General features: G+C 43.4%; 2 protein-coding genes across 3 annotated transcripts in view; one reads left to right on the forward strand and one right to left on the reverse strand.

Moving 5' to 3' along the window:
• SHISAL1 (shisa like 1) overlaps nt 1–23,481 on the reverse strand; it is a 401,371-nt gene that overhangs the window by 258,787 nt on the left and 119,103 nt on the right. The gene's annotated exons all lie outside the window — the stretch shown is intronic.
• CRIP2 (cysteine rich protein 2) overlaps nt 1–23,481 on the forward strand; it is a 60,767-nt gene that overhangs the window by 23,991 nt on the left and 13,295 nt on the right. Inside the window, exons 2-3 of the mRNA XM_060254155.1 lie at nt 16,514–16,608; nt 18,255–18,312. Of these exons, the coding sequence (XP_060110138.1) occupies nt 16,514–16,608; nt 18,255–18,312 (153 nt within the window). The remainder of the gene's footprint in view (nt 1–16,513; nt 16,609–18,254; nt 18,313–23,481) is intronic.

Consider the following 23,481-nt stretch of genomic DNA (forward strand, 5'->3'; position numbering starts at 1 on the left):
ACAGATTCCCATGCAAAGCCACTAGTGAATGAGGATGTTGCTTTAATAGTTCTGAATCATATTTATTTATATTCTGTTTTTCACCCCAGTGGGGAACCAAAATGGCTTACATCATTCTCTGTTTTAACCTCACCACAACTCTGTGAGGTAGGTTAGGAGAGTAAGTGACTAGCCCAAGGTCACCCAGTGAGCTTCCATGGCATGAGTGGGAATTTGGACCTGCATTTCCCAGATCCTAGTTTAACACATTAACTCAGGGGTGTCAAACATGCAATTCTGGGGCCGAATCAGGCCCCCGAGCAACTGGCTGTCATATGCTTCCTTCTCCCTTTCTCTCTCGCTACCTTCTGCATCACAACTTGCTTTGCAAGGCTTGCTCAATTGCTCAGGAGCTACAGAGCAAAACCTCTATTTTTCTCCATTGGCTGAGGGTCCTCCCCCCCAGTCCCTTGGAGAAGGAAGGAAAGAGCCAGAGCTTCCTTTGTCCAGTTCCCTGGATCCTATGGGAGAAATACAAAGAAAGCACTATACAAATGAGTGCTAACGTTTTAAGCATGTTTTAAGTTTAAAAAAACTATATATATTTGTGTTTGTCAGTGTTCTTTATAAAATTTATATCTCTGCTACCTAATCTTAAATAGGTACACACATGGCCCAACCCGATACGGCTCAGCCCAACCCAACATGTCTTGGCCCCTCAAGGTCTAATTTATGTCAGATCCGGCCCTCATAACAAATGAGTTCAACACCCCTGCATTAACTGCTATACAACATTGTCTCAATCGGATATAGAACTAATGCAGGTGATGGGGGTGTTGCAGTGACCTCTGCTGAACAGGTGCGTTATGTTGAAATAGATGAGCGGACATCCCTAGCTTATCAGTCACAAGGCGTTGGTTATGCTAAACAGTTTTCATTGTCTCCCCCACTCCCATAACGTTTAGATGATATAAGCAAAGTGCTTGCTATATTTAAAGCTTTGAATTTGTTGGAATGTAACATTTAAATGGTACATGATTAATTCTTCCCCTCTGAAGAGATAGTTCAAGTATTTGTTGATATTGGGACACAGTTAGGGTGGAGGCATTTAAAATGTTTGCTAAATATGTCAACCATGCTAAATCAGGCCAGTCTCTTGGGAAAGGCACCCATGTGACAAATGGGAACCACTAAGGAGCTGCTGGTAAGAAGGCAGTGCCTACCCTGTGGCCAGCGGCAGCAGCAAAAAGCAAAAAAAAGCACTAAGAGGCTGAACATGCTTCAGCTGGGGAGCATTCCTCCATCCTCTCACCCCCATTTGGTGTGGAGAGAAGACCATGACCCAGCAGAGGGTGATAGTTACCCTGCAGTTAATTCCCTGCAGTCTTGCTGTTGACATCAGTCATAGAGAGAAGAGAAAAAGATGGGATTTATACCCCACCTTTCACTCAGGGTCTCTTTCCCTTCCTCTCCCCACAACAGACACCTTGTGAGGTAGGTGGGACTGAGAGAGCTCTTTCGAGAACAGCTCTGAGAGAACATGTGACTGACCCAAGATCACACCAGCAGCTGCATGTGGACGAGTGGGAAATCAAACCTGGTTCTCTAGATTAGAGGCTACTCTTAACCACTATACCAAATTGGCTCTCAGAACAGGCAAGGGAGACTGCAGGATGGAAAGGTATGGGGATGGCATAGCCAAGGCCTCGGTTCAAATCCCTGGTAGGGATAGCATGGAGGCAGTCTGAAAAGAGTCCTAAGCCCACCTGAGATGTTACTCTGTGAAATGTAAGTATTTGAGACGGGCTGCTCCGTGTACCTGCCATTTTGCTTGCTCCCTGCTTCATTCAAGGAGGCTTATCACCTCCACTATCCTCTTCCATTCGCTCCAGCACACACACACACCATGGTGCAAGCTGCATAGCTTCATAGGCTTCTGCAGTGGGGCACTGTGCAGCCGGAAGACCCTTTCCCTTGACAGAGCTTGTCTCCCTTGCAGACATAGGTTCACTTATTCAGTCTGTTCTTTAGCACACACTTCATACTGGAAGACAGCTTAAGATAGGTTTATTGAACAGGGTCAGGCATCCTAGAAGCAAGGAGAGTGAATGGAGTTGCCAACTCTCTTGTTCTGGCAAGACTGTTGTGCCTTTGCAGGCTGCACTGTCAGACAGTAATGTCATAGATAGAGCTGCCCCAACCACTGCATGCCCATGAGAGGGACAAACTATGTTGGTCAAACAGCTGTATGGTAAGCAGCTTGGAATAGTGCAAGAACAAGAAGAAGAAGAAGAAGAAGACTGCAGATTTATACCCCGCCCTTCTCTCTGAACCAGAGACTCAGAGCGGCTTACAATCTCCCATATCTTCTCCCCCCACAACAGACACCCTGTGAGGTGGGTGGGGCTGAGAGGGCTCTCACAGCAGCTGCCCTTTCAAGGACAACCTCTGCCAGAGCTATGGCTGACCCAAGGCCATTCCAGCAGGTGTGAGTGGAGGAGTGGGGAATGAAACCCGGTTCTCCCAGATAAGAGTCCACACACTTAACCACTACACCAAACAAGGCAAGAATATGGGAGTGGGCAACGCTTCAGCCAAGGAGAAAGATGCTACAGGTGTTGGTTATATTGCAGGTGCAACAGATGGTTGGAATTGCACTGGCCATCCTGGTCTGTACAGTTTGGATGATTGTTTGCAAGGAATTAAAGAATTATGGAAAATCTTCATCTCTAGGCAGGAAATTGCCTACCACAGATGTTCAAAAATATGTAACTGGTTTGAGGTTTGCAAAGTGCACGCATTGTCAGGTGGGTGTGTCACATTGAAAACTGGGTTTCTTGCAGCCAATCAGACAGCAGACATTACGTTTCGTTGCGGTGGTTGGTGAAGATGGGATTTGGGTTTATTAGTTTTACATGTCCCAAAGCAAAATTTGAAAGGGTTATTTTGGAAATACCAAGATTCTGAAGCAGATGTTTTCTGTCTTGGGTGGAGATGATGGAATAATCTGGGTCTGCACATTCGCCATTCTTTGTTCCGTATCTGGTCAACTAGTCTTGCATGAGTGTCCAAGAGCTTTCAGTGATGGTGCTGCACTGAGAACCTGGAGATGGATTCACTTTATGTTTCTCAGTTGCTCTTTGCAGCACCACCTGCTTGTGCTGTCAGTCCCTGAGATGCAGGAGAAAAGAGGACACGGGAGCCAGCCAGAGAGGCAGTGTGGAGCAGGACTCTTCCCTCCGTGTTAATCCTCCCGGCTTTGCAAAAAAAAAAAAAATCCATTGGAAACTTGCTTAAAGTGGCTATGGCTCTTGCTCCACTTTCTTCAAGAGCCACTTCACACATTTCCCCTAAATGGATGCCACTTACATAAAGTGGCATGGGCATGGAATGCCTGGCATCTGCACGTACACCTCTTTTCTGTACTTGTGGCCAGAGTGACAGTCTCTCTTGTCAAGCCCCGCTTCTTTAATAATGCACCCAGTGGTTCCAGCATAACGAAACTTTGTTGTGAAGCAGCCCTTTGTGGGATGTACCGATGAAGGACTGGGAAGCTCCATCAAGCAAATATTTCTTCTGAGCCCCCCCCCCCCCCCAACTGTACCTTTGTCTTCTGAACTTCCATGTGTAGAACTTCATTTATTTGTATTCTGTTCTCAGTTCTTCCTACTTTTTAGCTTGCTGTTCCCCACCCTGACTTTCGGGATTGTCTCAGCTTCTTTTCAAAGAAATTTCCTGCCTTGTGTATCATTTTGTGCTGCGCTCTTAACTAAAGTTGATGGAAGAATGGCTGGAAACTGTAAATCCTGGGGTTTGTTCCTGAAATATCTTGGAATCTTTCTTACCTAATCAAGAATGTCTTGTATTTGCAGTCCACTGTGAGGCAGCTGGTAGATAAGTGCAGCTGTTCCCTGTAAAGGCATGCAGATATAGCGGGGGGGGGGGGGGGGATTCCATGGCCTTTTCTTTTATATCTTGCAAGCTAAAGGAGGAGGAAAAAATGTAACTAATGCACTCTAGCACGCAAGCAAATTTAATTCCAGCTGCACTCTGAATGCCAAGTACCCTGGCCAAATACAAATAGTCTCTGTGTGTGAACCAGCATGGTGCAGTGGCTAAGTATCAGACTAGGACCTTGGAGATTTCGGTTCAAATCCCTGGTCTGCCGTGGAAGCTTGGGGTCAGGCACAAACTTCTTCACAGGATTGTTGTGAGGGCAAAACGGAGGCGAGGAGAACGATGTAAGCTGCTTTGGGCCCCCAGAGAAAGGCAGGGTATAAATGAAGTACATAAATAAATAAAACTTGAACTGAAGAGCCTTGCTCCTGCTTTTGTTGCATACTCCATAGTTCGAGCCTGGAGAAGTTATTCCTGAGTCCTGGGCAAAGGCTGCTGGTTTTGCTCTTCCATAGGAGCTATTGGTGTGCTACTACTTATAGAATCACAGAGTTAGAAGGGACCTCCATCTAGTCCAACCCCCTGCACAATGTAGGAAATTCACAAGTACCTTCCCTTTATACACACACACCCAGTGACCCCTCCTCCAAGCCCAGAAGATGGCAAAAAAGAGGGAGAATGCTCTCCAGGATCCCTGGTCAAACTGGCCTGGAAAAAAATTGCTGCCTGACCCCAAAGTGGCAAACACAATTTCCCTGGTCGTGTAAGAAGGGGCCAGGAGAACTAAGCACTAACGCAACCCTTTCTGCCTTCCTTCTCATGATCTGCCTAAATTCACAGAATCAGCATTGCTGTCAGATGGCCAACTAGCCTCTGTTTAAAAACCTCCAAAGAAAGAGAGCCCACCACCTCTCAAGGAAGCCTGTTCCACTGAGGAACTGCTCTAACTGTCAGGAAATTCTTCCTAATGTTTAGCCAAAAACTCTTGATTTAATTTCAGCCCGTTGGTTCTGGTCTGACCTTCTGGGGCAACAGAAAACAACTTCGCATCTTCCTCTTGTTCATGTTGTGAACAAGTTGAAAGCATCATAGCCATGTGCAAGAGCAGAGAGGAAAATGCAGTGGGTGTCTTCTCATGCAATAAGAATTTGATTTGGCACTCAGCAAAAAGTGAAAAGTGTCTATGCAGGAAAAGCGTCGGTCTTTATGCTATATAGTTTCAGCTCTGCTAGCTTAGCTTTTTTGTTTCCAGACCTGTGCTAAATAGGTCTACTCAGAACACATCTCATGCAGGGCTGTTTTAGTAGAATACTCCTTGAGAAATATTTTTGTATTCACTGTAAGGATCAAGTAGACTCAACCGCCCATATCCTTTTAAGCTGTCCCCATTATAATCACTTTGCAACCAATATATTACTGCCTGGCCTGACCGTCTACAGAACATTTCTTAACAGCAGAAACTAAAAATTCTACTATCAGGCAGGATAAAAAAAATGCACATGTGAGCTAGCCATATTTATCTGTGCAGCTGGAAATACTTTGTCATATCGCTTGTAGGCTGTTAAGTTACAGGGAAGTGAAAGATGTGAAAGAACATGTCTCAGGTGATGGGACAGTGTTCTTAGAATTGCATTGTTAGGTCTTCAGCACACTCCCTTAAGCTTTTTTAAAATGAAATCACAGATGACTTCTGGTGATTGCAGAAATACTCTCCTTCTCTTTCTTCTCCTCACTCTTTTCAGATAAGTGTGTCATCTCCACACGGCTAGTTGTACTGGTGGCAAAATTGTGGGGTTCAGAGTGGAGGTGCTCCTGAAGAAGGAAGCAACATTCCGGACAAATGCACTGATCCACTGAACTTCCTCATGGTTTTCTTTTTATGCTTCAGGCCTATCTCCATCCATTGGAGAGGAAACAGAGAGAATGCAGAGTGGTAGAGCTATGCCAAGCAAGACACAACATGAATTGGGACAACTGGGTGTGGTGTAAGCGATTAAAGCAAAAGTCTTTCCATCCTGGCTTCTGTTAGGTCCTTAGGAAAAAGAAAGAAAATTCCCCTTTTGTGAACAGTTGTGCTGCGCAGCATAGGAAATGTTGCTATGTTTGGTGATTAGCTCAGTTTCCCCTCTGGAGAGAACAGTGGGCTTCTGTACTGGTGGCTGGCCTGGGTGTGGGACATTATGTCACTGCCGCTTCCTGAACTGGCTGCTTGATGCTAATCATGGACTTGGATTTTGTTCAGAACACTTACTGCATTTCCTGAGTGGCCTCCTTTCCTCTGGACATTTGGTGTCTGGCTTTTGCTTCACTTGCTGCCGTTGGCTTTGTCCCCTGATCTTAGTGAGCTACTAAATCAGTGCTTTCTGGAAAATGCAGGGAATGGTTCAGCTGTCAAAATCTCAATGTGTCACATATGCAGAGCAGTCTCTCCCCGCCCCACCCCCCCTTATGATGTGACTCCTTTATATTTGGGTCTGAAATAGCTATGTTTCTCATGTATCTGCTCTTCCTCAAGACAAAGTGAGGCTAATTATCTTTCACGAGAGATCTGCCATAAAAATAAAATGAGGCAAGGCTGATGGTCAGGCAAAACCTCCAGTTCTGGTTTGTGTAACCTCATGCTTAGTTCATAAGAACACAAGAGAAACCTTGTTGGATCAGGCCAGTGGCCCATCCAGTCTAACACTCTGTGTCACACAGTGGCCAAAACCCAGGTGCCAACTTCAGAAACCCTCCCAATGTTGTTCTTCCCAAGTGCCAACAATACAGAGCATCACTGTCCCAGAAAGTGTGTTCCATCTATATCTTGTGGCTAATAGCCACAGATGGACCTTTGCTCCATGTGTTTATCCAGTCCTTTCTTGTCTTTGCTTGTAGCTGCCATCACTTCCTGTGACAGTAAATTCCACGTGTTAATTACTCTTTGGGTGAAGGACTTCCTTTTATCTGTTCTAAGCCTTTTGTTCATTAGTTTCATTGAGTACCCACAAGTTCTTGTATTGTGAGAAAGGGAGAAAAGTGCTTCTTTCTCTACCTTCTCTATCCCATGCATAATTTTGTAAACCTCTGTCATATTACCCCTCAGTTGTCATTTCTCCAAGCTAAAGAGCCCTTAGGGAAGGTGTTCCATCCCCTTAATTATTTTAGTTGTCCATTTCTGCACCTTTTACTTCTCTGCTCTTTATGCCTGTCTTCCTATGTTCTGTTGTAAAATTCAGAGTGGCGAAGCCGGAAGGTATTGGAGCCTGGCTGCTTTAATAATCAAGTTTTTGCTAGTTATGAGGCAAAATGCTTGTGAGGTTTTTTGGCAAGCCTGATACAGGATGTTTGTCTGAGTGGCTGCCAGAAATCCTGTTCTTAACGTGACACAAAGGCCTAGTAATGTTTGCATCTTATGAACCTGAAGCCAGCTCCATACTTCTGCACTTCAGTGGTGAAATTCAGTGAGGCTTTTATAGGATCCCAGACCAGCTCTCTGTGTTGTTGAGACTGCTTTGCTGTAGCAGCTGAACCAGGAAACTCTCACCCACAAAGAAAGGCTCCGATAGTAATCCATCGATGGCTATCAGCCACAAGTACTGAAGGAACACTGAAGCAGTGATGCTCTGTATTCTTGGTGCTGTAGGGACAACACTGGAGTGGAGTCTTGGTGGAGTGAAACTTTCCAACTTCCTCCTCCTGCTGCAGTCCTCCAGCCTCCCCCCACCCAGTTTGGTTCCTGGGTGCCAGAGAACCTTAGGAACAGCATAAGAGGAAGCAAAGTGGGGGACTGCAGTGGGAAGGCAGAACTGAGAAATTGCTGCCCCTCTACCAAACACTTAAACGCTTTTAAGTCTTTGGAACTTTGTGACTGAACATATACTGTAATGTACTGAGTGACGAGACGCGTTGAAGGCAACATGCTTTATTAGCGAGTACATCACAAGGCCAGGCAACGCGGGCCGGGTCCCGATTATATACATACCCCGGAACAACCCTCAGTCTGGCCAGGTCCAATCCTGGCCAGTTAAGCTTCCCGCCACAGATCTTGATTGGCGGAGCGTATTTGCGGAGCTACATCCGGGGACCAGTGGACTTCCACTGGTCACCTCCGTAGCGTCTGCTGTGTTGTAATTTCGGGACTGAAATGCAAGACAAAACAACGTACCGTGAGCATAAAATATTTTCACAGAGTTGCAGAGCATGTTATTTTGCAGATGTGCATCAGAAAAGAATGTGTGGATTACTGGTTTATCAAGAGGTTTATCAAGCAGAAATCATTCCAGAAATCTTTTTGTGAAATAAAGTAACTGGTTTGGAAGACCACTGGAGTGTTGTGAACGTAAGACAGTGTTCGAATTCAATAGGAGATTTGAGAAAGTTTCTCATTATATCTTTGTGATTAAGACAGTTAAGTATGGGATGGGTGACACTGCTGTTAGGTGGATGCATACATGATTGAACTGTACCAAATAAATTCAGGTGAGTAGCTGTGTTGGTTTGAAGCAATAAAACGAAGTTTAAGTCCAGTGGCACCTTTTAAGACCAACGAAGTTTCATTCTGGGAATGAAGTCTCACCATTATCCTGGTGGGAGTATGGCAGGGCTCTGACCTTGCGCTGTTCAACATCTTTTTTTCCTAAATGAGCTGGATATAGGCTGAGGGAACTTGCTTATCAAACCTGCGGATGACACAAACTTGGAAGGGAGAGCTAACAGCCAAGAAGACAGAGCCAGGATTCAGCATTATCTTGACAGGCTGGAACTCTGAGCCAAGACTGACAAAATTAACATCAGCAATGATAAATATAAAACCTTACACTTGGGTACAAAATAACTCAAAGGGATAAGTACAGGATGAAGTACACTTGGCTTAGCGGCAGTAAGTATGCAAAGATTTTGCAAAGATTTTTCATATCTTAGTTGTCACAAGGTGAACATGAACCAGCAGCGCAAAATGGCTGCTAAAAAGCTAAGGATCATGGGAAGTAACTGTTCTATTCTGCACTAGTCAGGCGTCGTATGAACAGTGTCCCCTCTAAGCTGAGTTAGTGTGAGCTAGCTCACAGTTTTTTAGTCTTCGGCTCACACATTTTTTTGTCTTAGCTCAGGAAAAATGGCCCCAGAGCAAACTTATTTATTCAATAGCTCACAACTTTAATGCCAGTAGCTCACAAAGAAGAATTTTTGCTCACAAGATTCCACAGCTTAGAGGGAGCACGGCATAGAAAATATATTATGTTCTGTTCTGGGCACCGCTATTTATTTGCCAGATGTGCACTTTCTCAAGGAGGTCCCATCCCTGTTTTGGTGATGACAGCATCCCTTTGGGATGGAAGGGATGGTGGGCTGTGGCTCAGTGGTAGAGCATCTACTTGGCATGCAGACGGTTCCAGGTTCAGTCCCCAGTATCTCTAGTTAAAAGATCTGGCAGTAGGTCATGTGAAAGAGCTCTCCCTGGACAGCTACTGCTGGTCTGAGCAGATAAAACTGACTTTGATGGACCAAGAGTCTGATTAGCCAGTTGCATGTGTTTATGTAATTGCTTGAGGAGTTCAGAAAGCAGCCTCAATGGCTGCCATCCGGATGACTTGCAAAACTGTCCTAAATACTACAACGCATATTAGATTGGTTGCTCTTTTGGCTGTATGTGTGGGTAGGCTGATGGTCAGGGAACGGTTATTATTATTGTCTGTATGATATTAGATGTTTTTACTTTAGTTGTGTTTTACATCATTCTATTATGCAAGAGTTCTGAATGCCACGTTTGAACACACATTTAAAATAAATAGGTTTTTTTGCCTTGAAAAGAGAGAGTATCTTTCACTCCTTCTATTGCTGCAATGGCTGTTGTTTGGTCACAGAAATACTATAAAGCAGGGGTGGCCAATGGTAGCTCTCCAGATGTTTTTTTGCCTACAACTCCCATCAGCCCCAGCCAGCATGGCCAATGGCTGGGGCTGATGGGAGTTGTAGGCAAAAAAACTTCTGGAGAGCTACCGTTGGCCACCCCTGATATAAAGCAAACATGTCCTGTGTGAGTGGTGACTTAGCATCACGCTTTAAGTTACATAACGCTCTTCGCTGCTGGTCATCTGTCATATTTTTAAAAACTGACTTAAAAGCACAAATGTTTGAGCAGGAGTCCATCTTGTCCAGCACCTCTTTTCTAATCATTGCCAGTCATGCTTCCAGGAACTCCCCCCCCCCCGGGCAAAAAAAAAAAAATCTGCCCCATTTGTTCCCCAGTATCTCTTATGTAATAAAGGGCCTCTGGTCACAGAGTCTCACATGAATGCATGGCTTATGCTTAGAGATGTGACAGCCCGGAAAAAAACCAGGAAAATTCAGGGGAAAAAGCAGTTCCCCCCCGTTTTTTCCCTAAAGCCTTTTTTTTTTCCTGAAAAATTGGAGTAATTGAAAAAAAGAAAAGAAATTGATTATGGAATGTTTTATTTTAATATGATGAATAAAATATTTTAAGACAAGGTGTTCAAGTATTTTCCAAATAATTTCTAAAAAATGTGTATGGTATCAGATTATTCTAATTTCTGTGCACTGAGGACAAGCAAGTCCTAGGTCATGCCCATTCATTGAAACTTAGTCCTACACTCCCTTCTATATACTTCCCTCCTCTTCAATTCTTTTTATGAGAATTAGTTTTTTATTTTTATTTAATACTGTGGAGAGGAAATATGAATAATTGTTACTTCTGGATTTTTTAGAATTGTTTTGTGGAGGTTTTTTTTTGTCTGTTCCACATAAACTAGTAAACAGTTCAGGAGATTGTTGCTCCATTTGGTACAATTACAAATAAATATTATTTAAAAAGTAAATTCGGTTTGTAATACTTGGTTACACTATATTTTTAATATGCTAGTTGTGATAATTTCATGCCAAGTAAAATTGTCCACAGTCATATTTTATGTTCCTAAAATAACAGAATGACTTTCAATCTAGAATTTCAATTTTTCCAAAAATTTCTGTTTTTTTCTGGAAAAAAACTGGGTTTTTTTTCCAAGTTTCAAAATTTCTGGAAATTTTACATCTCTACTTATGCTAAATCCGACCACAGGCTCTGTCAAAGTCAGTACTGCCTACTCTAACTGGTAGCAGCTCTCCAGGGTTTCAGGCCCAGACGGGGCTTTCTCATAACCTGCTACCTGTTTCTTGTAACTGCAGATTGAATCGGGGGCCTTCTGCGTGTAGAGCCGATGCTCTCTTGTTGAATCACATCTCCATCCATTTCCATTTAGCTATCATAGCTGTTGACAGACCTATTCTTGGTAAATTTGCCTAGTCGCTTATAAAGCAATCTAAACCAGCTCCCATTGCTGTGGCTTGGGACAGTGAATTCCATGAGCTGTAAACTGCCGTGGGCACAGGAGAAGGCAGTGTATACGTATATGTTAAATAAACTAAGGATCAATGACAAAATATTGCCTTTTGTCCTTCCTAAACCTTTTGCCAATCAATTTATCTGAATACCACTGAAGTGACAAGGAATTTGATCTCTTGCTTTTTGTGTGCTAGAGTTTGTAGGAACCTCTGAACAGCATGACATTCCCCAGTCCCATTTCCAGGATGCTGCTGTATAGCAGCTGTTTCCTTTTGCCGGTGGAAAAACTGCCTCAATTCTTCCTCAATAGCTGATTGTGCCCAGTTCTTTGACTTCCTTTGGAGGGGATGGGAATGTCCTTTGTTTGTGATGGAGGGTTGTCCAATAATTCTTTGTGAGTTTGACCCACAGATAAAATACTGTCCCAAGGGGCAGTTGGTCCCAGAAGACACAGCCTTGCATTTGTCTCATTTCCTCTGGTGATGCTGTACTTTCTGCAACATGGTAAACAGACAGAATTGGGGAGAGCTCAAGGCAAGACTTTCAAAGCAAGGCAAGGGTTATAACAGCAACTGGAGCTTCTTCCAGAGCAGCAACCAGTGACTCAACTTTGAGAAGTATATGAGATTGATTGAGAGTCTAAGCCGCACTGTTTCTTCTTACAGTGCCTATGACCTAGCCCAGCCCAGATGTGTCATGATTTTTTAGTAGCCCAGAAAGGCTGACAGTGATCTGATAGGGCTTTTTCTTGTGTCCTGCCCCATCAGCATTAATATGTTCCCTGGCAGCTCATCCCTTACCTTTGAGCCCCTAACCTGTGAGCCGCCCTGAGCCTGCCTTCAGAGGGGAGGGCGGGATATAAAATAAATAAAAATAATTGTAGTCACTCTGGAAGACCTGGGAATGTAGGCTGCAGCTTGAAAAGAGCCTGAAATATTAAAAACCAGATCCGGCAGTCTGCAGAAGTGTCAGGGAGACCCTCAGCTATAGGAGTAATAGAGCCGGCTGTGTCTTTATTGCAGGCCCTGCCCTGTTGCCGCTTGCTGTGCACCCAACACACATTATGTGCTGCTGTGTTAGGATCAGATACAGTGCTGGGTCTTGCAGCAAAATGGCAGGGAGAGAGTGGACCCCAGATGGTTGTCTTCTTTTCATGACAATGGCAGCTAAGCAGGCTGTTGGAAGTTCTCACCTAGCATGGCACCCTTTGGATTTGTTGCATTTTTGTGCTGTATAGTGAATGTTTTTTTAAAAAAAACCAACACTAGACTCAGGAAGTTGCAAGCAAAACATGCATGTCCAAAAGGAAACACACTGACCCTGAAAAGCAATCTTGAGATGCTTTTCTAAATGAAACCAGTTCTGAACCCGACCCCCAGATCTCTCGGTTGCTTTGAACACAAGTCCATTGATTTGTGTGTTTGTTTGTTTGTGGGACGTTTAACAACCAAGTCCTGGGCTGACCTTCACTCTGTTCCCTCAGTGTCAAATGTGATTGAGGAGTGCTGAAGAGTGTAATTAATTTAAAATATTGTTCTCAAGTACTTAGAGGTTATGTTGCCTCCATGAGCATTTATGCTGAGCAAATACGCTGGAAATGATTGATCAGCCAACAGCTTCCCCCACATGCCCTGACCACCTGCAGTCCAGATAGGCTAAATTAATGTTGTATCATCTAGGGAAGGGCTGTGAATTAGATCTTTATCTTCCTCTGTAAATATGAACACCAGTATTCTTGCTGGTCTCTATTGGGGGTGGGGGGTGTCTGATGTGCCCCTGTGTCATACAGAGTCTTCCAAGCTAAATCCTTTCTCTGGTCCTCAGAGTTCAATAGGAAAAAGAGACATCAGGATTCTTGCAATCCACAGGAGGAAAAAGCTTTCTTTGATCCTTGGCTAGAGCTTCAGTCTAAGATATTTCCACTGTCACCACAACACCTGTCACTTCTTTGGTTGTAGAAGCAGATCAATCTCTGTAGTTAGTACTCATCAGACTCTAGGATATGTTATTCAGTCTTAAGAACACCCTTCCGAGATGGAAACATTTCTGCAGTCTTGTAGGTAGTCTGCTCTGTTTCAGATGGATGGATAAAAGACAGATGGACATACCATAGACAGACAGTATGGTATAGTAGTTAAGAGCAGCAGACTCTAATTTGGTGAACCGGGTTTGATTTCTTACTCTTCCACATGAAGCCTGCTGGGTGCCCTTGGTCAGTCACGGTCCTCTTAGAACTCCCTCAGCCCCACCTACCTCACAGGGTGCTTGTTGTGGAGAGAGGAAGGGAATGCAGGTTGTGATCTGCTTTGAGACTTCTTATAATAGAGAAAAGTGGGGTATAAAAACCAACTCTTCTCCCCTACTCTTGCCTAGAGGTTCATGCCTTTTAGACCAGTTGCTGGGGGCATATAATTTAAAATCCTCTGTCCTTGGGGCCACTTTACTAGGGACTTTGCCTGACTCCCTGCTTACCGTTTGTGTCCTGACTCTTCTTAGCACACTTTTCTCCCAGTCCAGAAATGGTAGTCAAGATCTTAGAGGTTGTCGATATCAATGCCCAAAGTTCTACCTGTAGGACAACTGTCACTCAATCTGCCCCGGTCCCATCATTGCCGCCCATCCCCCTCTGTCATGAAATGTCACCCCAACACAACAAAGCACAAGAATGTTTTCTGTGACACCAGAGATGTGAATATCTGGGGGGAACACCCAGAAAAATTCAGAAAACTGTTTTCCTGAGGGCTTCCTTCCAGTTTTTTTCTGACCAAAAATCTGGAAATTCAGGTTTATAAACTCCTGTGGAATATTTTCTCTTTTAGCATGAGTGAAATGCTGCTTCTTGTCTCACTCTGAGGGTCAGGACTTCTTAACATGGGTGATTCCCACTGAACTAGACAGGGAGGCAGGATTTAGAATCCTCCCCACATACACACTGGTTGGGGGTCACATGCTCTCCAGTTTGTTTCCCGTCTAGAAAAGGCGTGCATACTTGTTTAGGAGCTCGCTCTCTCTTGCTTCCTGTACCTCTCCTTCTTGTCTGCTATTTATTCTTCTAATCCTTCCACTCTCAAACCCTTTTTAAAAAACAACAACAGCAAACAATCCTTTCCTCATTGCCTCCTCTTCTGGCCTTGCTGTTCTCAAGACCTTCTACCTCTAAGATTTACAATGTTACTTGGAAAACTGTTGGCCAGTGCAGAAGGAAAGAGACACATTTCCTTCAGGGCATTCACTCAGTGGGTACTTGGCTTCCTTCAATCTGGATTAAAGGTTGAGAGCTAACGCTTTGTTGTAGTTCTGTCCACCATACCCAAACGGGGATCAGCTGCCTTTATTCTTTTCTCGTTTAAAAATATATCACATGAAGATGTCTGAGGATTTTTTCAATTTTCAGGGTTTTTTGAATGGAAAACTTGGGAGAATTTGGGTAGCACTGGAAAAAAACCTATAAAATATTTTCCCTTTTTGAGTTTGAAAAACCTTGTCATAAAAAGAACATCATTCCTTCCAAATGTATGTATGAAAACATATGGAAAATGGGTCAATTTTGGGAAGCAGTATATAAAACTATGAAATATTTTCTCTTTTGGAATTAATAAAATGCTTTTGAAGAGAAGTTTTTTTTTTTCTCACTCAGAATGCATAGTATAAAAATGTTTGAGGAGATTTTTGGGGATATGGGGGGGGGGGCTCAGACCTCACTTTTTTTTTTTGGTCCCTTTTGGGATGAGTGAAATGAAAAATGAGATTTTACTCATAAAATTTTACTGATCTCCGTTTCTACTCTATTCATGTTTGACAACGTTGACTCTTGAAAACTTCTACCCTGACACTATTTGCTGGTCCCGAAAATGCCACAGGACTAGAATCTAAGACATTCTATTCAAAATTAGGTGTTGTATAAAAAATAGTGTAAGACAACCTGCATCATTAGACATGTGTGCATGCTCTAGACGTTTACAATACATTCAGTTTTTTGCTTAAATGTAACTAATTTTGGCAGCAGTTATTATTCTATAGTAGCAGTAATGTCTTTACTAATATATTTGCTGGCCAAAAATTTAAGAAACAAAAAGAACCATCTCTTTCAGCGCACCTCTTTAGTTGTAATGGCTTTTATTCACTGCAAGCATGAGAACACAAGAGCCCTGCTGGATCAGACCAGTGGTTCAACCAGTCTACCATCTTGTCTCACACAGTGACCAACCAGCTCCTCTGGATGGCCAACAACAAGGCATAGTGACTGTGGCTTTCCCCTGATGTTGCCTCCAGGCTCTGGGATTCAGAGGATTATCACCAGGGCTTTGTTTGTAGAACAAGCCCAGCAGGAACGCATTTGCTTATTAGGCCACACCTCCTGATAGCACAATTGTTTTACATAGGGTTTTTTTTGGTAGAAAAAGCCCAGCAGGGACTAATTTGCATATTAAACCACACTCCCTGACACCAAGCCAGCCAGAACTGCGTTCCTGTTCAAAAAAAGTCCTGATTATCACCTCTGTGGAGGTTCCCTTCAGTCACCAGGGCTAGCAGCCCCCAACAGATATATCTGTGAATCTATCCAATTACCCAACCCTTTATCTGTTTTTATGCTTCCCTTATTGTTTCCCACCTTATTCTGAACTGTCTTTTCCATACAGAGGCAAGGTACAGACTTTTGCGGAACCATCTAATGCTAGCTGAATCTTTAAATCAGGCCCAAACCATTTACTTCCTCTTAGGGGATGGGAGTGATCAACTTTCTTTGGATCTTGCTAAGTTTCTATATGTTACCGACCTCGACAGGAAGAAATTTAATGCTGTCTGTATTTGAAAGAAGATGCTTTTAGTTAAGTGTTGCCTACGTCAGCTAATTTTATTACCACTTTGATGGATGTACAAGTTTTATATTGTTACGTTATATTTCAACTTGGTGTTGTGTTGTACTGTTATTGATGAGTTGTGTTGTTGCTGTCGATTGGCCTAGAGCCGCAATAAACTGACTGACTGACTGACTGACTTCCCTTATTGTCTTGACTTTCTTTGAGATGTGGAATTTTTATGTACTTTCTGAGTGCAGAGAACTTAAGGATTCTTTTAATAATTCCCTGTTTACAATTGGGGTAAGCAGTTTACAAAAGGAAAATAGCTGAGAATAGTTGTAATAGTCCTCTCTTCTCTTCCCAGTGCTGAATTCCTTTTAAAAACGCAGCCACAGCTATAAAATATGAAAAGATGATATTAAAAAAAACAACAACTGACCTGAACATCAAGTGTGGTGCTCTCTGGCCCAAACTGACTGTCACATCTTGTTGCTTTTTGTGTTCTTCTGTCATGCAGCTGAGAAAGTAACTTCCTTGGGGAAAGACTGGCACAAGTTCTGTTTGAAATGTGAGCGCTGCAATAAGACGCTGACACCTGGTGGACATGCTGAGGTAAGGCTGGGTTGCCGTTGTGTCTGGGAACATCTGAGGGAGAAGCTAGCAGGGCAGATCTCTTCTAAGAGCCTGTGTCCCATTGCTGGGCTGTTTAATATTGAGACAATGGGCATGGGTGTAGTATTAATGGAGACTGAACTCTGCCATATAACACGAATGGAAAAAAGCTTCCTGAGAGCATTATTTCCTGCCTACTACTCGGCCTTTCAGTCTAGATTTTTTCAAATCCTAAGATGAGTTTCCAGATTTGCTTTTCACATTCATCATGCCGAAGCTGAACATGCTCCTTTGTGTTCAAATGGTAAAAAAGCAGGCAACCCCAGTCAGGTGAGGTGAGGCTTGTGTTCGCATGTTGCCACTGGCCAGAGATAGTCTGGTAATGTGCCTTCTTCCTTTTGTTTCGGGAAGGCTGTTCTTTTGCATATTGGCAGAAGACTTTTCATTATCTGGGAGAGTCCTTCTCACTGGCTGGTTTGGACAGCATACATGGGAAGGTGGGCTGGTATGATAGTTATGCTACAAATTTAGCTCATTCTGTTGAACGCTAATGTGCCCAAAACAAAAGCGACAGAATCACAGAGTTCAAAGGGGCCTTACGGTCCATCTGGTCCATATGAACATATGAAGGTGCCTTATACTGAATCAGACCCTCGGTCCATTCAAAGTCAGTATTGTCTTCTCAAGCTGCTGCTAAAGCACTCCTGACAAGAGTCCGTCCAGCTGCTGCTTGAAGACTGCCAGTGAGGGGAAGCTCACCATCTCCCTAGGCAGCTGGTTCCACTGCAGAACTATTCCTACTGTAAAACAGTTTTTCCTAATATCCAGCCAGTGCCTTTCTGCCCATAATTTAAACCCATTACAGTGAGTCCTATCCTCTATTGCCAGCAGGAACAACTCCCTGCCCTCCTCTTAGGTGACAGTCCTTCAGATACTCAAAGAGAGCAATCATGTCCCTGCTCAGGCTCCTCTTCTCCAGACTGAACATTCCCAAGTCCCTCAGCCTTTTCTCTAGGGTTGCCAGATCCTTACCTGGCATAGCAGGACAGGGAGGGAGCTCTCCTGGAGCATGCAGGGCCTGACATGATGATGTCACTTCCATGTGAGGCTACCAGCGAGGCCCACAGCAGACCCTTTCTACCTGGCAGCATTGGGTGTACCTTGATTAATGTTTTAAGGCAAATGGATGTTGGCATATGAACATATGAAGCTGCCTTCTACTGAATCAGACCCTGGGTCCATCAAAGTCAGTATTGTCTTTTCAGACTGGCAGCGGCTCTCCAGGGTCTCCAGCTGAGGATTTTCACACCTATTTGCCTGGACCCTTTTTTGGAGATGCCAGGGATTGAACCTGGGACCTTCTGCTTACCAAGCAGATGCTCTACCACTGAGCCACCATCCCTCCCCTCATGCATGAGTAAAGCTGAGGAGGAATGCACTGGCTTGCTGAAAGGCACCTGCATTTGGTTTGCTGATGACCATGCAGCACTCATGGGAAATGGAAGGAAATTTTACTGGGTGGTGGCCTCTGGACTCCTTTGCCATCTCTAATGCACATGGAATGCTGAGATGGCTTTTGCAGCCAGGAGCTTGAAGGATGCTGTATTTTCTTAATCCTGACACAATTGCGATTTCTCTCCTTGTAGCATGATGGGAAGCCCTACTGCCACAAGCCTTGTTATGCAACATTGTTTGGACCAAAAGGTATTTTTTTTCTTTTCTTTTCTAGGCTGTTTCACCTTCAGGCACAAAAGCTGCATAACTTCTGTCTGTCTGTCACACACAGTTTGCCTCTATCTGTCAGTGCTTGATCTGTTAAAGCCAGTAGGAAACATCTACTGTTACTACTATTACTATTGCTGCTGCTGCTGCTGCTACTACTACTACTATTGCCCTCCTCCTCAACTATTACTGCTTTTAAAAAAACCTGATTTTTAAAACCCTACATGTAGAAGACCAAAAGCCATATGTCATGCAGAAAACAACCAATAGTAAAGATTTCAGTTTTTAAAAGCATATTCAAAAATTACAAGAATATTGCATAGGTATACCAATCCATTGTAAGTGCAGCTCTTTGATCTTACAATTGTAAAAGAGTTTTCAACTTTCAGTTTATTTTGCTATATTTTATTACTCTTTTAGCACTCATCCAGCTATTATAGTTCTTTGAAGACTGTACTTCTGTAAAGTGCAGGAGCATGATTTCCTAAAAGGTCTAACAAAATAACCTTTGGACCTTCAGGGATTCAAAATCCAAAATCACTTCATTTCAGTGATCTCTTGATTCCAGTTTTTTAAAACTGGGCAGCCAGCGGATGTGTCTAGAGTCATGGCTTCTGTTCTGCATCACCATCAAATATTATTTATTAGAACAAGGTCATATTCAATTTATCTGGAATTAAATACCAATGATATAATAATTTATAAATGTTTTGTTTCATGTTTGTACCAATTGACTTAGTGGACCTAGATGTAAAGCTATGGCTCCTTCTTTCATCAGGAATTGGACAGGTTTTTTCCCATGAGGACATAAAATTAGTCCAAAATGTATTCCTGAAATAGTTATGCCCATATACTTTCTCCCCTTTTTATTATATAATAATATTTCAGACTCTTTCAAATCAGTACAAAATAAATAAAGAGGGTTGGGGGGTTGTATTTATGTAGCTGAAGAATTGTAGCTATACTTGGACATTCTACTCTGTTAATTATGTATAGGAATTTATTTATTTAGGAGATTTATATTTTGCCCTACCCCGCAAGTGGACTCAGGGTGGATTACATCATCATTAAACAAACAAAGGCAATAAAATCAATAAAACAATCATTAAAACAGTTAACCTCGTAGTCACAAACAGGAGACAGAAATAGTTCACAAAATTTCCAGCTGGCAGATTAATCAGATCATATCATGTCATAACTGGGCTGTCCAATGAACACTTCAGCACACTTCATTTCAGTATACTTTGGACATATCAGTGTGCTGTGGCAAGGGAGGCCAATATTGCTTTTGTATGGACGCAGGGCTCTAACCTCCACCAGGAGCATGTTCTACCACGTTCATCATATTAACTAGTACAATGATTTTATAATCTAGGCATTCCATAGTTCAGCAATAGAAAAGCAATAGTTGGCAAGGTATGAGGCCTGTAGCTGTGTAGATATTCTCTGGGCATGAGCACACGGCCTGTAACCAGCAAAGCTCTTAGGTAGTCAAGAATAACATGCGCAAGTCACTTCCAGGGGGAATGCGAGGAAGCTTAAGACATGGATTCTACCTTGCCCTTTAATGAGGGATGGCTTACACTGTCAGCACGTGCAGCAGCTGAGTGACCAGCAGAGTGGGCAGGGTTTTCTTAGCAGGCAGGAGCTGGGACTTGTAGCAGCAGTATCAGCTCAAGTGGAGGTATGCTGTGCACAGTGTTCCCAGTGCGTGGCCTGGAGAGATCTACTTCTGATCAGGTAGTTCTGCCCTTGCCAGCTCATGAAGTTCTGTGGTTGGGATGTTACCTACTTTTGGCAGAACTGATTGTGACATTTTCATTTGTTTAAAGGACTGGAGGAGTGTAATCTGAAGCAGAGAAGCTCTGCCTGTGGGTATGGGTAGAACAAAGTAGGAGTCAAGTAGCACCTTTAAGACCAACAAAGTTTTATTCAGAATGGAAGCTTTCGTATGCATGAGAGGGAAGGAAACAGAGAGCGAGCAAGAGCCCTTTGCCTTCAAAAACATGTATTCCCATGTAGCATTTACTTATATCTGTTAATATAGTGGTTCCCAACGTTTTCAGTGTGGTGATCCACGGGTCCAAAATAATTTGGCATGGTGACCCATCCTTTGGCACCCTAGATAGACCTTGGGACCCGTCTAGGTCACCATTCCATTTTCTACAGAGGCTAGCCAGATGTTTCTGAGAAACCAACAAACGTTGCATAAAATGTGCAGCTGCCTCCTCCACTATGAACTCCCAAGTAAGTGGCATTCTGGCATACATGATTGTTGTATATGGAAATTACATTCCAGCCTTTGACCACCCTTTCTTTTTTTCCATTATGCCTTCTAACTCCCCTAAGATTCTAAAAAACTCACTCTAGTAACCATGAAGAAATGTTACTTGATCAACATGTGTATGCAGTCTTAGTTTCCAAAGCACAAAAGAGAGTAGCAGAAAAGGCAGTGCAGCCATTAGGCAGGGCTGACCTGTGACTCACTTTCAGAGGCTTTGTGACCCACTTTTGGGTCCTGGCCAATAGGGTTTTTTTGCAGAAAAAGCCCAGCAAGAACTCATTTGCATATTAGGCCACACCCCCTGGTGCCAAGCCAGCTGGAACTGCGTTCCTGCTCAGAAAAAAACTGACTATAGAACACCATTGCTTACAAAGCTAAGTGTTAGAAGGTAACAGTTACATTTCTGGGTGTGAACAAGAACTCTCGCGTGGGGTTATCTCCCAGCAAGCTGCTCACTTTCTACTGTGAGGTAGGCAGAGGATCAGAAGACCTGATAATAGAATTCGTAGGTCCTCTCCAGCAGAGAGGTCTAATGGAACTTTAGTACCTTCAGAAAGCATGTCCACACAGAACATTGCTGGTTCCACAGATGGCAAGCAAGGAAGCCAGATTAATGCAGATAGCACTGGGATGCAGGAAACAAGGCTTTCTGGAACATGGCATCTGGGTGTTAACTTAAAGGAATATTTTGCTCCTCAGGGTAAAAAAGGAAAATCCTATGTGAAGGGAACCAGTCACAACCCGAATACTACTCATCTGCTTTATTGCAGCCATGCAACAATGAGTATTTCAAGGCAGCAAGGTTCCTCCAGTCATTAATTCTTAGCAATCCCCCATCCCAAATAGGATAAATTCTTCTAGCATCTTTCGTTCCTGGGATCAAAAACAAACAAAACTGATCCTAACACATCTTTACCTCAGTGCTAACTTGTTGCAGTATAAGATTACAATGATCTCATCAGTTTCCATGAGCAATGTAACAATAGAATGCCAGTTCTCATCTAATTGGAGTAGTCAGGCTGAGGGCAGGGATTGTGTCAGCATTCTTTAGACTCAGAAGAGGAGGTGGAGGATTACCTGAAAAAAGGTAAGCGGGAGAGAGTAATGCCACAGAACTTAACATAAGAACATAAGAGAAGCCATGTTGGATCAGGCCAATGGCCCATCCAGTCCAACACTCTGTGTCACACAGTGGCCACCTCTGCTCCATATTTTTATCCAATCCCCTCTTGAAGCTGGCTATGCTTGTAGCCGCCATCATTTCCTGTGGCAGTGAATGCCACATGTTAATCACCCTTTGGGTGAAGAAGTATTTCCTTTTATCCATTTTAACCTGACTGCTCAGCAATTTAATTGAATGCCCACGAGTTCTTGTATTGTGAGAAAGGGAGAAAAGGGCTTCTTTCTCTACTTTCTCCATCCCATGCATAATCTTGTAAACCTCCCTCTTTGGAGCCTTACTCCTGCTTTACTAGTCCTCCTAAGATATCCTTCCCACTTGTACCATTGACTCACAGACAAAAGACCTCAGAACAATGAAAAACACACATATGGGTCAAATCTTATATAATGGTTTTAATCCTGAGTCCCCACCGAAGTCATTGTTGGGGTGTCCAAGATACTCATTTTGTGACCAACTGAGCATTAGATGATGGTTAGCAGAACTTTGGGGTTGGCCAATCATACGATATTAAATTAGCTAGAAAACATCCAAATAGCATGTAAACACCTGTCAAACTGTCTGCTCATCTTGAGCAGGCTAACATGATGTAGTGGTTTTCCATGGACCATCCAAGCAACTATGTTCTGCACATCAGTTCCTACCGGTGAATCTCAAAATCAGTTGATTCCCTCAAAAACATGGTGCAAGTGGCTGTGTTAAAAGTCATCTGAGCTAATCTGAAACTCTTCTAAACCCACTGAGAATGAAGAACAGCCCCTAAAAGAGATCAGCTACATTGTCTTCCCATAGATTCCCAAAAGTTCTCCCTAAAGCAGGGGTCCTCAAACTTTTTAAATAGGGGGCCAGTTCATTGTCCCTCAGACTGTTGGAGGGCCGGACTGACGTTACTGTACAAGGCCGCGGGCCGTCAGTTCTCCGTCTTCTGCATCTCTCTCCCTTCCCCACACCACACACCCCGGCCTGGGAACTCACCTCACCTCGGTATCACCTCACACTCTGTCTCCACCGCCTCAGCCCAGTGCCGGAAGTGTGCGTTGCTAACGCGAGTTTAGGTCGAACGTCACTTCCGGTCTGATTTTGCCATAACCCGGCGGGCCGCATAAACGTCCTCAGTGGGCCGCATCTGGCCCGCGGGCCGTAGTTTGAGGACCCCTGCCCTAAAGTATCCAGACTAAGCTACTTCTCCATCTTACTTATTTTCATCCTTGCTCTATCACTTCTGCTTTACATGAATCATCATAACCCAGCTTCATACAAGTGATCTGCAATGTTACCAGATCAAGAAATATTAGAAGTACAGGATTTAAGTAATTTTTTTTAATTGATGAAAGACTTTTCACTGGGAGGTTACATTGATTATTGATTATTTGACAGGCAGAATAAACCAAACTCAAACCATTTTTCTCCCTCCCATTCAAATTTGGCAGTTCTTATACTTGGGCTCCATCTGTCATGAGCCCTGAGAACGCGACACCTTCCAAGCAATTGTCCCAATGACATGTTACCAGGATTTGTTCATGTCCAGCTTCTGGTTGTGTTCCCAGAATATCTGGGAATTTCCCTTCATCAATATCCCCAGTCATTGTTCCTAGTACTGCGCTTCTTCCCAGAATGGACTGAACTAGGGTTCCCAACTCCAGGTTGGGAAATACCTGGAGATTTTGGGGGTAGACCCTGAAGAGAG

The sequence above is a fragment of the Heteronotia binoei genome, chromosome 14 (assembly GCF_032191835.1).
Source record: "Heteronotia binoei isolate CCM8104 ecotype False Entrance Well chromosome 14, APGP_CSIRO_Hbin_v1, whole genome shotgun sequence".
Lineage (NCBI taxonomy): Eukaryota > Metazoa > Chordata > Lepidosauria > Squamata > Gekkonidae > Heteronotia > Heteronotia binoei.